Raw genomic sequence first — 15586 nt, forward strand, 5'->3', positions numbered from 1 at the left:
CGATATAGCTAAGGCTTTTCGTGTGACAAATGTCGCTTCGGTCGGACCCCAAAACAGCCACCGTTGCGGCAACATGGATTACTCGGGGTATACGTTAGGGCCGCTTTTAGCCCCGATTTCGTGCATGACGAATTCATAAAATGAATTAAATGAGTGGAGTGCAGTAGTAGTTAATCTCCTCGTTCAGCTAGGAATTACTGATGTCCACTCGCTGCTACCTCACAGAAAGTATTAAAGACACTACGGATTATCTCATTCACCCCCAGGAAACTTCGATGTAATTCATGGTGGTTGTGAAACACTACTCTATTGTTCTACAGAAAGTTTGCTGAAACGTAAACAATGTGGGAAAAATAGTAATGAACTTCAACTCTCTGGATGTAAACATTTTTCTTCAAACAAGCATATCCAATATAGAATTCTCTATTCCAGTGACTGCACGAGTATCAATCAATAAATATTCAAACAAACGAATATTATGATCAATAAAGTTGAGTTTGTTGTACCAAGTGTGCCCCAATCTTCATGATTTCACCCCCATTTTTTGATTAGTGAAGATCAAAACTGATCAGTTTCAATCTTCCTCTTTGAAGATGATCATTTGGTGATCAAAACACGTGTCGAGGTGTTGAAAATAACGATTTGGTGTTGGGAAAAAACTCCAGTAATATTCATGTTCTATAGTTATTTGGAAAACTTTTACCCCTTTTTGGGAATAGGCTGAACGCGAGCCACCTTCCAACAAGAAGTAAAAACCCTTTCCTAGTGAGACAGGTTGAAGAGTCTGTTAAATACTGGCGCGAGTCCATTGGCCCACTTTTTGAGTACGATGACGGACACTCCATCAGGACCAGACGCCTTGTTGATATCAAGCTGTTGTATTTTTCCCAGAATATCGACTGTGGACTGGAAGGCAAATTGTTCAGCTAGTTTTGGTTCTTCTATGGTTGTTGTTGCAATTGAATCATTCGCTCATGTCAGTGGTGGAATTGTGGATTTTGTAAAGTTTTGATTTACAGTTTTAGCTACCGACCGAAAGGATCTAGAATCGCTAGAATTGGCAAGCAGTTTATCCCTGATTCTCTGATTCTGATGTTCTTCGATTTCATTGATTCTGCGTTTGCAGCTGTTGCGAGCATTAGCAAACCCAGTTGCTGGTAGGCAAGATTTTTGGAGGCAACAGCTTACTCGCAATCTTTGTTGAACCAAGGTTTTTCGTTAGAAGTTTGTTTCATTGAAAAAGGAATATATGTATCCATGGATGATAGAATAACTGGCTTGACTTCGAAAGCACAACTTAATGGATCATTAGACCTGAAACAAATATCTAGTCAGAGAAAATTTTGAAAATGGTTTTGAAGGTCCTCCCACTCAGCAGATCTGTAAAGCCAGACCCTGCGCGGCTTAGATTACTTCCAAACGTTCATCAGTGATTTACTCAACACTGAGTTTGTGATCAGAAGATCCCAATGAAGACAATACGGTGACTGCGTAAATTTTTGGATTGGCTGGTAGATATGTGACATCTACCAGATAATCTCAACTAGTTTCCTCAGTTCCTTCGGATAGAAACGTCAAGAAGAGAATCAGTTGAGGAACATACACCAATAAGATAATAGGTATTAAGAAAGCTACAGCCACCCAGTGAATTTCAATAATGTGGTCTTGAGAGTTACTGGCTCTCAAGTGAACTATTGTTTCACAAGTATTGAATTAAGTCGTTATTTCATAAGATACTATTTTTCCAAAGAAATCATTGAAGTGACTATCTCTATCCTATTTTCTGAACCCCCCGTCCAGAGCTCCATGAAGAAATATTTCTTAATTTATTGTTCAACATGGTTCTATCGTGGCTAGTCTAATACATTATCGGACAATGAGACTAAGAATTGGCATATTATTTTTCCAGGAGGTACACGTTCAACAATTATAAAATGGATGTAACATTCATGATTATATAGATAAATAACTCTTGATACCACTATAAGACAGCGGCTCAATTGAAAATAATGCAATTAAGTTGTGTTTACTGTCACTGAATATTTATGACCGTTGTTAATTTTTATCCATTAATTGTTTGTTTCATTATGAAACGCAACTAATGTTGAAGAATGCAATCGTATTTTTTTGTATGATCCTGTTGAAATGACAACAAAACTTCGAAAGTATCTTAGATCATATTACAAATATTTTACTGGTGGATGTAATATGTTCTGTTCTTTCGTGTTTGTTTTAAACATAAATTTTATGCGAGTTTCTGTAGACACTTCAGAATGTTATTGATGACTGATGAGAATTGAAAATTCATTTTCCAGTATAGTCATAAATATATCAAGTTTTACACTTGGAATAATGCCACAAATTATCCAAAATATACATCCATAAAATTTTTATTTATTCATGGATAATGTCACAAGAGGTGAGTGATAATGTAGAAAATAATTTCATTCAAGTAGGATAAATATCATTGAATTGATATTATGGAAAAATAACAAGACAAAATAATACAATATAAATTATAATTAATTTCGTAAAAAAAATCAGAATGAAAAAGAACAATAAAAGGATAGAAAAACTGAACGAATAAAAGAAAATAATTCACTTATTCACTTGAATGAAGAATTCGTCAATTCATTATATAATATTTTATTTGATATTTGGAACAATTAGTTTTTGTTAATGCCTTGAGTACTTGAGTTGATTCCCAAACATTCCAAAAATTATATTCGAATGTTTCAATTTGTTTCTTGCGAGATGAATTAAGGTACAAATTTTAAATTTGTATACTTCCTGTCTCTTGAGTATTAGATATCAAATACTGAAATTTCTGATCTGAAGGAAAATGAAAATGCAATTTTAAAAACGATTGATCATTTCTAAGTTGTTGGCTCTGATTTCGGATAACTGAAAGATGCGATTTGGTGTCCTTCTCTCCATAAAAAAGAATGTTCACTGCTTCATTTACTATGAATTTTGGTAAAATTAGTGACAATCTTAAATCGTGCCTATATACTGCTATACAAGTGTCCACAGTATACCGTGTAAAGTCCACTATTGGAGGAATAACTGTGATTCAACACTGCATAGAGATTACAACAAGTAGCCATTTTGTTTTCTTCCTAATTACTCATGATGTTGATGTTAACATGTTATTGTTTGATGTTAATTTTTGAAAAGTAGAAGATAATCTTTTTGAATGTATTACTGGAATTCGTCAAAATTTGCAGATCAAGAGATATTTTAAACATTTTCTTTTATTTCTGCACTTTGAACATGTCGGTTTCTGATGTCTATCCATAGTTTTTTCTTACGAAAACCATTGTGAACTTCCATTAATATTTTATGGCATAGCTAAAGACAAATATCAGAATGGATCGTAGGTTACCGATGAGTGTCCACTTCGAAGTAGCTGACCAACAAAACAGTCCACAAGCTTGGAGTTGTTCATTTACAAATATTTGACCAAACACCTCATGCTTTTCCTGGTCACTCAAGTTTTTGCCCATTTTCTCCAAGTTTTGTCAGGCTCCTCAATGATCCTATTCAAATGCTTGTGTGAACTTTCCGAAAGATATCTGGGAAAATATTGGGCATCTTAGCACATGTCCCAAGTATCGGTAAGCGTATTTTTGGATTTGTTTTCAGCAGTCCTGCAGACCACAGATCCTTGATCACTTCCGCTAGTACTTTGTTCAGATAATAGAAGTGTCAGTTTTGATGTCTGTATCGAAGAAGCATGATTCTCAAGATAATCCAGCAACCACCTTATATTTGATATACATTGGATCACACGACTGTTTAACACAAATAATAGATATTTTCAGCCCATAGATCCCACTGGTTTGGACTGAACAATGTGTTACTATAGGGGCTTTCATTATGCGGTTTCTATCTCTATATCCAAAGGAAATAAAGTATGTGTGAGATATCATGAAAATTTTTCATTCGTTTGAAAGACCTATTGATGCCATTGTGTGTGGAATATCGTTCATATGTCCGCCACGGCTTCTGGGTGGAAGGCATCCAAAACGTCCAATTTTCCATAGTTCTGGTGCATAAATCAGGCTGAATTTGACCGATGATATGGGTTATGTTGGCTTTGAGAACCGTTGTGGTTTGTGGCCTGTTCACATATACCTCCGACTCAAAAAACCCATAAGAACACGGTCAAATCGTACAATTTTGGTGGCCTCATTACCTCCAAGTGAGATAACATAGCCGGAGCAAGTGTGGCAGTATGTAGGCGGGTGCCGTTCCGTTGAAACCACACGTCGCTGTAGTCAAGATCAATCAACTCAGGCCAGAATAGGTTGATAATCATCGACCTATGGTGCTCGCTATTAACAGTCGGCGCGATCTACATGAAGCACTCAACAGAAAAGAGATTCCAAAAGAGAGACAAACACAAGAGGCCAACCAAGCAGAATCAGAGACCACCTCCGGGAATCGCTATCAGGCGGCTCCGCTAAGTATGAAAACTTTCGACCAGATTTCAAACTCACTTCTATTGCAGGTCACTCAGAAACACTTGTTTGCAATTTAAAGACACTCGTCTCCGGTAAGTTTTTGGTGGCCCCATGCAATGAATTATATTTAAGTAAAGTCACGATCTAACAAAATACTAGACTAGGAAGTAAAAGGCGGGCTTTCGACCGCAGTAGGTGAAGTGTCAATCTTGCTAAAGTATCAGTAGGTTGAAGTCAGAGTGGTGGTAGATAGACGGGACGGGGTGTTCTGCACAGAGTAACCGTGTGGGGAAGATTTCATCCCAGGGCACTCAACCCGGAAGGGGACTGTTAACACTGATAACCTGGCTAATGTCGTTCTCAAAGAAATATGGACCGATGAAGCCAACTGCTCAAAATCCACATCAAACAGTAACTTTTCCGTATTGACTTGGATGCGCTGGGATCTCATGTGGATTGGTATTGTCCCAAATTCGACAATTTTGTTTGTTTACGTACCTAGTCACCCAGAAATGGGCCTAATTGCTAAATATTATTTTTTGATGAAAATAAAGGTCAATTGCTCCAGAACCCATTCAGCGAACATACGTCTATGGTCGTTTACCTTCAGTTCCTGGGCCAGTTGAATTTCTTACGGGCGAAGGCTCAAATCATGACCCAAAGTTCACCAAATCGCTTATTCACCAAAGTTCACGAAATCGACTGCCTCATATTATCCTACACACTCTCACAGACAGCGGCGATGTTTTCTGCATATCTTGTGTTTTATTGACGTGCGGGTATTAATCAATCGTTTACTGAACCAAATTCATCCACAACATTGCGAATAGTCCTCCCGGAGGAACGATTATGGCGACCGTAAAATGAGCCAAACGCGCGGTATGTTGCTGGAACCCATTTCGATAAAACAATTGAATTATTTGTTGTTAAATGCTATTTCCGTACATGGTGATTTGGCAAAAACAGACTGAATAAATGACAATCAATTTGACAGATGTAGCTTCATCAAGATGGCCATTATCAATTGTCAAAGTTTGTAAGTCCCTGTTGGGAGACCCTATAATACAATATTGTTTAAACCGTTTTCGTTCTGTTCATCGATTCTGTATCAGCAGGGTTATGATGCATTATCAGCAAAAACTACTACTACTATATTCGTTAAGAAAATACTTTGAGGAAATGTTTCGTTATGTTCTCTGAACCCTTTACAGCAAATTATCTTCAAAATATTCTTCCTTTTTTTGTTCCTATAGTTTCATCTGAAATTAATCTCTTACAAATAATACTGGTTCATATATGGAGTACGCAAGGAATATACGTACCTGATCGGTATAATATTGTAATATTGGGTTCGCAAAATACCGGTGATATGATTTTCGTAATGAATCAGAATAGACCAAAATAGTTCTGAAAAATTTCGTTCATAATAGGATGACTTATTGATCATGTACGTATTTGGCCATCGTCTTGATGATGTATGTCATATATAGGATGTCAAATATTCCTAGTTCATGATTGGAATATTTCATCTTTCATAGAACATCGGGAATATGTCTCATATTAGATTTTGAGAATTCATACTTTTTGAAGCAATGGAAATATGTATTTTGATTGATGAATAAAAACAGTGGGAACAAGAAAGTTTTATTAATTCATGTTCAATTACAAATAGGAAATAGACGAATATTTTTACATGAAAGTTATTTGTTACTCAAAAAATAATTATCATTTCGAGTATTTAAAAAAATCAATTATATATTTCATCTTATGGAATCATATATCTTATATTCTGTCTCGTTTCTCATTCGGTTTTTTTATACAGTAGTTTCCCGGTAAACAACTGCTTCGAACAGTCTAAAAAAAAATACTAGTATTTCATTTGACTCGGGTCTAGTTCCTATTCAAACTATTTTATTATCGAAAATATATGTCTCAATAAAATATATAGTCTAAATGACGTCAACCCGAATAGCTGAATGAAAGACTAAGGTACCGGGTGTGATAAATTTACTTGTTAATACCATATAAAACCTCCCACATAAAAATAATGATTGGAACTCGTGAATTATACCACGCCGCCCATGCCATACAAAGAGACTGCCGACGTTCGGTATTTAGTTTTTATGCCATTCGAATTGACAATGGCATAGACTATACCTTCGTTATTCTCAATGTTAATTTCCCCCTACACCAATGATTTGATGATGCCATGTAAAATGGCAATCATCTGTTTCCTTGGCTGAATTTCAGAGAACTTATAATAATTTATTTGAAAAATCAATAAAAATTGGATTCACTGAAAACTCGGACAGAATTCCTTAATTCCATTCACCTCGTTACCGATCCTTGAAGGCTTGATGGCTAACAAATATAAAAAAGATGGAAAAACTTACAAGCAACATGTATTTGTCTTCTATCCTCGGCGTATCCCCCGGGAAATCGTGGATTGTCCGCTCGACAGACGAGATCCTTGCCGTCGTCTTCTGCTGCCACATTAAGGGACAAAATACTTCCCGTGAAAGTTTCGGTTTCTTCTTCCTTAGGGAACAAGTAATCATAATAAAGAGATTGTTAGCAATTGCATAGCTCTGAAAATTGTTTTCGGAAATATTCGATTGTGCATTGAGTGAGTGGTAAACGTATTTCAATTATGTAGAAAATGTGTAGGGAATAATAAATAACGATTTGGTTCCAACTATTTTCTCATAATATAATATGCATCAAGCTGAGTCTTTCGAAACTTGATCAAGGCGAATTGACACCCCTGAAGACAGAAAAATATTATTGTTTATTATTTTCATTGGACTTATTCGGGAGAATAAGATAAAATCGATTCTGAAACTTTCAGATTATCGAAAACGAATCTGAATGGTTTGAAAAGTTATATATAATGGAATAATATAAACAATCAGATAGATTTTGAGCTCGAAATTACTCTCAAGTATTCTTTATTGAATGTGATATTTTACAATTTGTCACATATCAAAAACTAATCAAGATTATCGAGCAGTCATTTCAGTATCGAATGGAATGTCTCTTCCTGACTGAATCGAAAATACCAAACTACAGTCACAGTTCATGACATTCTTTTGAATAGGTATATTTTTTTAAGAGAGATAAATCATGGGAAAGAGATTTTGGCTTTCTTCTAATTCAATTTCATACAAATTAATGCGGAAATCTTGTGAAGGAAGCAAGAAAGCAATATATTTCCATGTATGGGTACTCTTCACAAAGATGTGGAGATAAATAAAAAAAGTAACAATCATTTAATTCAACCAATGGGTCATTAGAAAAATCACATCATAACTTTGTTTATTCCTAGACAAAGAAAATGAGTTCAGCAATGAAAGAATATTCACACTAGACATAGAGATCTACCTCCCCTCCATATTCTTCTGGAGAGAGAGGCTAGATGGACTGCATATAGACTTGTGCACATTGCCAATTGCACAAATGAATTAAATGCAGAGTAAAATAGATTGTTGGTTGATAATGGAAGTCACAGCATTCTGGAAATGACCTCTGACTTCATGCCTCCAACCGTCAACTACGAACTTCCTTATGAAGTACTGTTCCCGAGTAAAGAGGACTACATCCTCCGGAGAAGGCAATATCAAGAGCAGATATCTGTTGATTCACAGATGGATCAAAAAAATCTTCCGGTTCCTGTGCAGGTGTTTTCAGTAGCAGACCCAGGACAGAGATATCAACTTGTCAAGGAACCTCTACGAAAGTATTTCAAACGAAAATTAAAGCTATTTAATTGTGTGCGGAGGGATTGGAAGAATTCAAACTCATACACAAGTCAACAAAGATATTCTTGGATAGTCAAGTGGCGTTGAAAGCTCTTGGCTCCTACCAAGCAACGTCTAAATTGGTAGCAAATTGCCAAAAACGGATCTCCTCAATGAAAAAACTTAACAGAGATTATCCCTGGTCTCGATTCCTGGCAATACTTGCCTGGAAGACAATGAGCCTGCTGACTCCCTTGCAAAGCGGGATGCTGCAAGCAGCTTCATCGGACTAGAACCTGTCATTGGTATCGCTTTAGGCTTTGTCAAACAACGACTGAACACCTGGATAGCAAAACAATTTATGGGCTTCTAGCAGAATCTTCCAGGATTGGCGCACTCAAAGGCGTTTAGTCGCCCTTCGACGCTTGATACCATACAGTTATTGAACTACAGTAGAGATGAACTACGAAGTCTGACAGGCCTTCTTATTCATCATATGCAGAGATTCGTACTGTCTAAAGACAGTGTGTGTCGCCTCTGTTTATAATGAAACAGCAGAGCAAATACTTTGTGTCGGCCCGCTAGGCACTAAATCAGATTTTTATAGTTTGTAGTTCGGTAGAGCCGTACTCTCACCATCTGACCTGAAAGATCACTCATGATACAAACTAATCGGCTTAGTTAAGAAGCTGGGTTTATTTGGTCAAGTGTGAAAAGGTGTGAGCTACAATAAACCCGTGCGGATTGCGATGTAGGGCCGAATAGACCCACTCACTTTGGACCTAACCTAACATAATCTAGAGATCAAATGATGATTAGGAATTAAAGATAATTTATGTTAATTCCAATCTTCACTTCAGAATGTATGACAAATATTCTGTATGCATGATTCATTATCAAGATAACTAGTTACAACAATTTTCATTGGCATAACAAATGATAATACAGACTTCTCATTCAACCATAATTCAGAAAACACAATTTTTTTTTCTGACAATGAACTGAATCATAGAGAATACCTAGATTTGAAAAATTGGAAATGAAAGTAGGGAAAGTAAAGGAATATTCGTGCGGAAGATAAAATGAGTCAGGGGGTACTGAAAGATTCCATCTTCAGAACATCTTCATATTTTATTCAAGTATGCCAAATCTATACATGTAATTGAAATAATCATTGTGATGATTTGCAGCTAAGCTCAATATGCAAATTAAAATGCAAATTATATTCAGAACAGTTGAAAACAGTAACATCAAAACATTCAAAACTGATGTTCTCCATTTTTTGATGAGTCTGGAAAATAAAATCTTTCAATCTCTATAGCGAAATTCTGGAAAATGAATTTGAGGTACTCAGATTTGACGAATTTTTATCAGCATATCTTGGTCGATCACTCTAGCTTGATCCTCAGTGTTTGAATGAGCAGAGTAACAGAACTATCAGGAATTCAACTTGAGCGGTGTGATGTTCAACTCGTATTAGTACAATTCGGTAAAGAAAATCGAAAACTGTTATTTTGTGTTGGCGACCCTGAGAACTGAGATGTTATTTGTCAAGTTCCAGTATTGAAAGAAGACTTTAAGTAACAAAATATCCAAAGATCATTGTTAAAATTCAATGAATGAAGTTGTCAGAACTATTAAAGAGTCAATCAGTTTCTGAAAACTCAACAAGCCTGAGCTCAACTTCAGCGACATCAGCTAATCAAGCAGCAAAAAGAATTTTTCTACATTTTTTGCCGAACTTTCCAAGTAGAGAGCAACAGTATAACTGAGTTCTACTACGTTTAATGAAGAAACTCAACATTCGAAGTATAGTTCGAAAGATTTCGAAGTTCATTTACTGGAAATGCAATGAAGCTTACAGATTCAGCCAAGGTCAGGACACTTCTAAAAAAGTTAGGCATTCAGGTTCATCAGCAGTAAGTCAGTCCCTATCTGCTGACTGAACCAAAATCTAGAAATTTCTGAGATGAAGTGTCTAATTTCACTAAAATGTTTGGAAGAAGTCGTCAAGTACCGGAAAAGTTTACGTCACATACGATGATATGACGATTCCTGTGAAAATTTTAATATCAGAAAGATTAGAGCGAATCAATTTGAATGTTCAATCTTCCTGTGCGGTCTTCAATCCGGTAACGATTCAGATGTCAGAACCAAATTCAGAATCTGCAGTAATCCATCCTCGAATGTCAACACATACCAAACATCGAGAACGATACAGCGATGATGCAACATCAGTCATGAATGAAGTTCCTCAGAACGACCAGTTCTCATCGACAAAGAAAAGTCAGAATTTTCATTGAGTTCACACGTAAATGAAGATTTACCGAAAACACTATAATGGTTCTGTAGTCGGATGCATCATTCAAACAATTGTACCTACTCTCTGTAGTCGCACATGTCATAATTGCAAACAACAGAAGAAAAATGAGATTACTGCAACATTAGGAAATGGGGAAACCATATTCAAACAAAAATAAATTTAAATCATCTGAAGGAACAATTCTTTCAGGCCAGTCTCAACTCCCAACACTGTATGTTAATGGATTGGCACTTATCAGAAGACAACTACTCTCCTGGCTAACACCACTAAGGGCGTTAATTCATATCCGACAGTGCAGAAACTATATATGGAAAGTTTTCTTTCCTTATACGAGATATGCGAATCTAATTAACGAGTTCAAGAACATGAAAAATAGAGATAAAGGTCCTAAAACTATGAATGAAAGCTCATTCAATTCAAAATCACCTCTAAAAAATGTTTTCGAAAGATTTTGGTGCAGGTAAAAAATTGCAATTGTTATTAACAAAATAAGATTTAAAGAAATGGTATTTGGTTTTTTAATAATAACTCAAAAAATAATAATATTTGAGCAATTTTGAAAAAAGCTCGTTAAAGAAAAGGAAATTTTCAATAAAAAAGTCTCGACTCTCGAAACTCTATCTCCATTATTTATAATTTTAATTTCACGTTACAAATAGGGTTCCGCGCGGATGTCACGGCAAGCGCGTGCTTCCCCTAAAGAGAGTTTATTAAAAGAAATAATTTTTTATAACATGAAATGTCATTTCAAGAATTTGAAAAAAAATCTAGTATCTTGTTAACACTTGAATGAATCGAGTACCGTAGAAAAAAGTCTCCTCACCGTTTTTCAAAAATTATTCAATTGTTAACTAACAAATCTTTTCCCAATCTATATATATATATATATATATATATATATATATATATATATATATATATATATATATATATATATATATATATATACTCCCTACGATCCTGCGATAAAAGTTCATGAAAATTAAAATTTTTTAATTATGGTTTTTTATAACTATAGCAAAATGAATTATCTAAAAATTGTTGATAATTTTCAATCGATATATAGCTATGTCTGTTTCCACATTGAACAATGGCAGTTATTAACATAAGATATGAGTTTTTTACGTAATTTGTTTATTGAATTGTTTTGAACAGAGACATTCAATATTTTTGAAAAAAAATTTTTCGCTATTTCGTTCTCTAGAGATTAAAAATTAAAATTTCTCAATTTTAATTTTTAATTGTTTAAAATCGATTTTTTTATATTTCGATCGTTTAAATAATCAGTTAAGAAATAATTTTGTTTCCGAAAATCATAATTTACACTTTTGAATAGTTTCGCAAAAAAAGTTGCTTTATTCATTATTTAATTGTTTATTAGTTTAACAATTTGTTATAAACAAATATTGACCAACGTTATATTTCTTTTCTGAACCAGAAAAAATTTATAAAAACAGCTATATATAAAAAAGTGCCATGAAAAATTATATAATTTTTTATGGCACTTTTTCATATATAGCTATAACAAATATAACGTTGGTCAATATTTGTTTATAACAAATTGTTAAACTAATAAACAATTAAATGATGAATAAAGAAAATAGTTTTTTGTCAAATTATTCAGAAGTGTAAATTATGATTTTCAAATATGAAATTTTTCCTTAACTAATCATTCAAACAAACGAAATATAAAAAAATTGATTTCAAACAATAAAAAATTTAAATTAAGAAATTTTTTATTTTAATCATGATTATCTCTAGATAACAAATTAGCAAACAAAAATGTTTTCAAAAATATTGAATTTTTTAAACAAATCCTATGTCAATAACTGCCATTGTACAATGTGAATATAGACATGGCTAAATATCAATTGATACTACAGTTATTTCAAATTTTTATGTTAATAAAAAATCATTCCTTTTGATAAACTCTCTCTAGCGGCAGCGTGCGCATGCCGTAACAGCCGCGCGGAACCCTATTTTCAACGTTAAACTAAAATTATAAATAATGGAGATAGAGTTTCGGGAGTCGAAACTTTTTTATCGAAAATTTTCTCATATTCAACGATCTTTTTTAAAAATTGCTTAAATAATAATATTTTTTGAGTTATTAACGAAAAACTGAATATTTTTTTTAAATCTTATTTTATCGCTCATATTTTAAGGACCTTTATCTCTATTTTTCATGTTTTTGAAATTGCTGATTAGACTAGTTGGTTACCTCTTCCACAGGCAGATGAGGTGATGACAAACCTGTTGATTGTTGTCCGTTTCAGTCCAGTTCGAGAAATAATACTGTGAAGGGTTTCGATTTTCAATTATCGGAAATCATCGACTTTATGTTGATGATAGACCCCACCTTGCACTGACGAGTGGCCAAACAGCCCGAAACCGGTCTCCAAATGTGTTCCAATAATTGAAAATCTATTGCGGCAGTTGTATCGCCAATAGTGTATGCAGGAAAAACCATCAGTGAAGAATCCTTCACTGACACCTGTCGGATATAACTCAATGCCCTCCGTTGTATCAGCCAAGGGAGTCATTGTTTTCTGATAGGTGTCATCATCTACAGTATAGGGAGTTGAGACTTGCCTGAACGAACTGTTCCTTCAGATGATATGATTCATAGCCAGTCTTCAAGTATGCCCACTGACTATATGTAAAAAAGGATTTGATTTCTCTAGTGACTTTCTTAGCCGAACATTACCGCTATGAAATGTCAAATGAAAGCATTCCAGGGAAGTTTGAAGTAGATATAGCATCACTCATCTGCATATCATTGAAATTGGAGAAACTATGATGTAGTTCAACTAAAAACATTGGCGAATATGCAAGTAGTCGACAACCCGCACTAATCTTAGAGTTTGGATGCGATATCAACTGAATGACGAAGTTCGGTGAGTGAGATATTTCCCTTAGTTCTATTTATGAAGTCACTTCGTTGTTAGATATTGGAATTTCCAAGAAAGAAGTACAGAATATCCAACAACTTCAAAAATGATTTGGTTGGATATCGGGTTTTTGACGTAGTCTTCAGTAAGATGCCTGCCGCAGTTGCAGTTGAAACGTTTGGAGATTGTAATCAAAGAAAACCAAGGCAAAACCTGGAAACTAACCACAACATTGACGCCATTCCTATATTAACTTCAAGAATGATTTTCTGATGATTTTAACAGAAACCTTTGACTTTATACAAAAGAAAACTCAGTACTGCACGCATTAGTGGAGATCAAATCAGTATCTAATCCAGTAGCAGATGCATCGTTACATATCATTGAAAAAGTTGATTACTTCGAATGAGCAGTATTCAAAACGACCCACCCTGAATAACTTTTGGTACGATGATTCGCAGGAAAAATAAAAAAACGTCAACTACAGTATACAGGGAGATACATTTTGACATATTCACATTTGATGTTACTTCTCCTATCGCACCCCCGGAGCAAGTCACCATTTCTTTTCAAATGAATCACCCTATATTGTTTCGCATTATCAGATGCTCCATGATGATCAGATTTCTGAAGCTTATAGTTCGGGAGCTAAAAATTATTTGAGTTGAAAACGAGCCTCCCTGAATAACTTCTGAAACAATGATTTTCAGGAGAAATAAAAAAATACCTCAACAATAGTATACAGGGGGACACATTTCAACATATTCGTTCTAGAGACATATACGAAAGCAATAAATCAGAAAAAAAATTTTTTTTTGATTCTTGAATCAAAATCTGATGACTGAACAATGAAAAAAAAATGTATAGTAAATGTTCAAAAACATTTTCACCAACATCCATACAATGCTACAAACGAGCTACCATTGCCGTCCTCACATGGTGGAGAATCTCGGGAGTTATTTCTCTGCAACGCCTGATGACAAAATTTGTTGAGGTTTGGGGTTCAAAAGGTGTGAACAATCCGCTTCAACCTCATTAGTGTCCAATTTCAACTTCGGGACTAGATAATTCCATAGTATGCAGCAAAAAAATTAATCGCAAGCATTTTTTTGAGTCGAGGTTCATGAAAATTACCGACAATCAATACCCATAAATGAATTTCCACATACAATCGACTTCCGTTCGGAATGAAAATTTCGCATTCAATATTTCAATAAATCATGAAAACTATGACATCAGGATTGGAAAATAGAGCAGCAAACATCGATGACATGATTTCGAGCAACAATGAAAACCTGACAAATGTCTCGCACAAAATTTGAGATCGTGGATTCCACTTTGATATCCAGAAAACTAGTTTTCTCTTTCTGAAATTAAATATTCAAAACATGACATGATCAACATCAAAACCCGATCCAGCCAGGATTCAATCAGTAGTTCATATTACTACATCGCATGATATTTGTACGAATGCACGAAATACGAAGAACCAATAAATCGACTTCTCAAGAAAAATACAAAATAGAAATGGAATCAAGAATGTCATTCAGGAGAGTTAAAGAAATACTCCCATGTATGTTATTGAATTGGCCAAAACTGGTGAAAATCTATAACTTATTCAAGTTATCAAAGTTGTGAAAGTTTCACTGAATACTTTACAAAACCGCAATACATGTGTCGCTATAGAATGAACGTATAAAAACGCACTAACATCTTTTCAGGACACATTTCAATCGGGTTTTTTTTATTGTGGTAGCCACAAAGGCTTCAAAGATTTGCATTGCATTGTTCTTTTTTCCATAAATTGAAAGACGATTAAAGAAAAACAATCTATCACGCTCTCAGATATTTGACAGAAATGTATCAGAAGTATGGCAAAATAGAGAAGAAAGCTCTAGCCCTTTTATTTGCAGCAAAAAATTGCATCGCAATATTCAACGAATGAAGAAAAAAGTGAAACTTATTGAAAGGAACAATCATCAAATATATGAAAATGAATAAACTGAAAAGTTGATAGTTTCTGACGGACAGAACTTCACGAAAAACTTCACGAGAACTTCTCAGTTCATCAAAGACTCGTTAAAGAAATTGTCTGCCAAAGTTTTATAGAATATTCGCATGAAGCAATAAAACGTACTATTTTATAATGAACTAGTAATACTAAAGATC

At 34.5% G+C, this 15586-nt stretch overlaps 1 protein-coding gene across 2 annotated transcripts in view; it reads right to left on the reverse strand.

The window, feature by feature from the left end:
- side (motor axon guidance molcule sidestep) overlaps positions 1-15586 on the reverse strand; it is a 249718-nt gene that overhangs the window by 138252 nt on the left and 95880 nt on the right. For both annotated transcript variants that reach the window (XM_074171289.1, XM_074171290.1), the window contains one exon: positions 6860-7004. In XM_074171289.1, coding sequence (XP_074027390.1) covers positions 6860-7004 — 145 coding nt within the window. The remainder of the gene's footprint in view (positions 1-6859; positions 7005-15586) is intronic.

The sequence above is a fragment of the Leptinotarsa decemlineata genome, unplaced genomic scaffold (genome assembly GCF_025532065.1).
Source record: "Leptinotarsa decemlineata unplaced genomic scaffold, Ldec_3_MD MMD2_tig00000010_RagTag_RagTag, whole genome shotgun sequence".
Taxonomy (NCBI): Eukaryota; Metazoa; Arthropoda; class Insecta; order Coleoptera; family Chrysomelidae; genus Leptinotarsa; species Leptinotarsa decemlineata.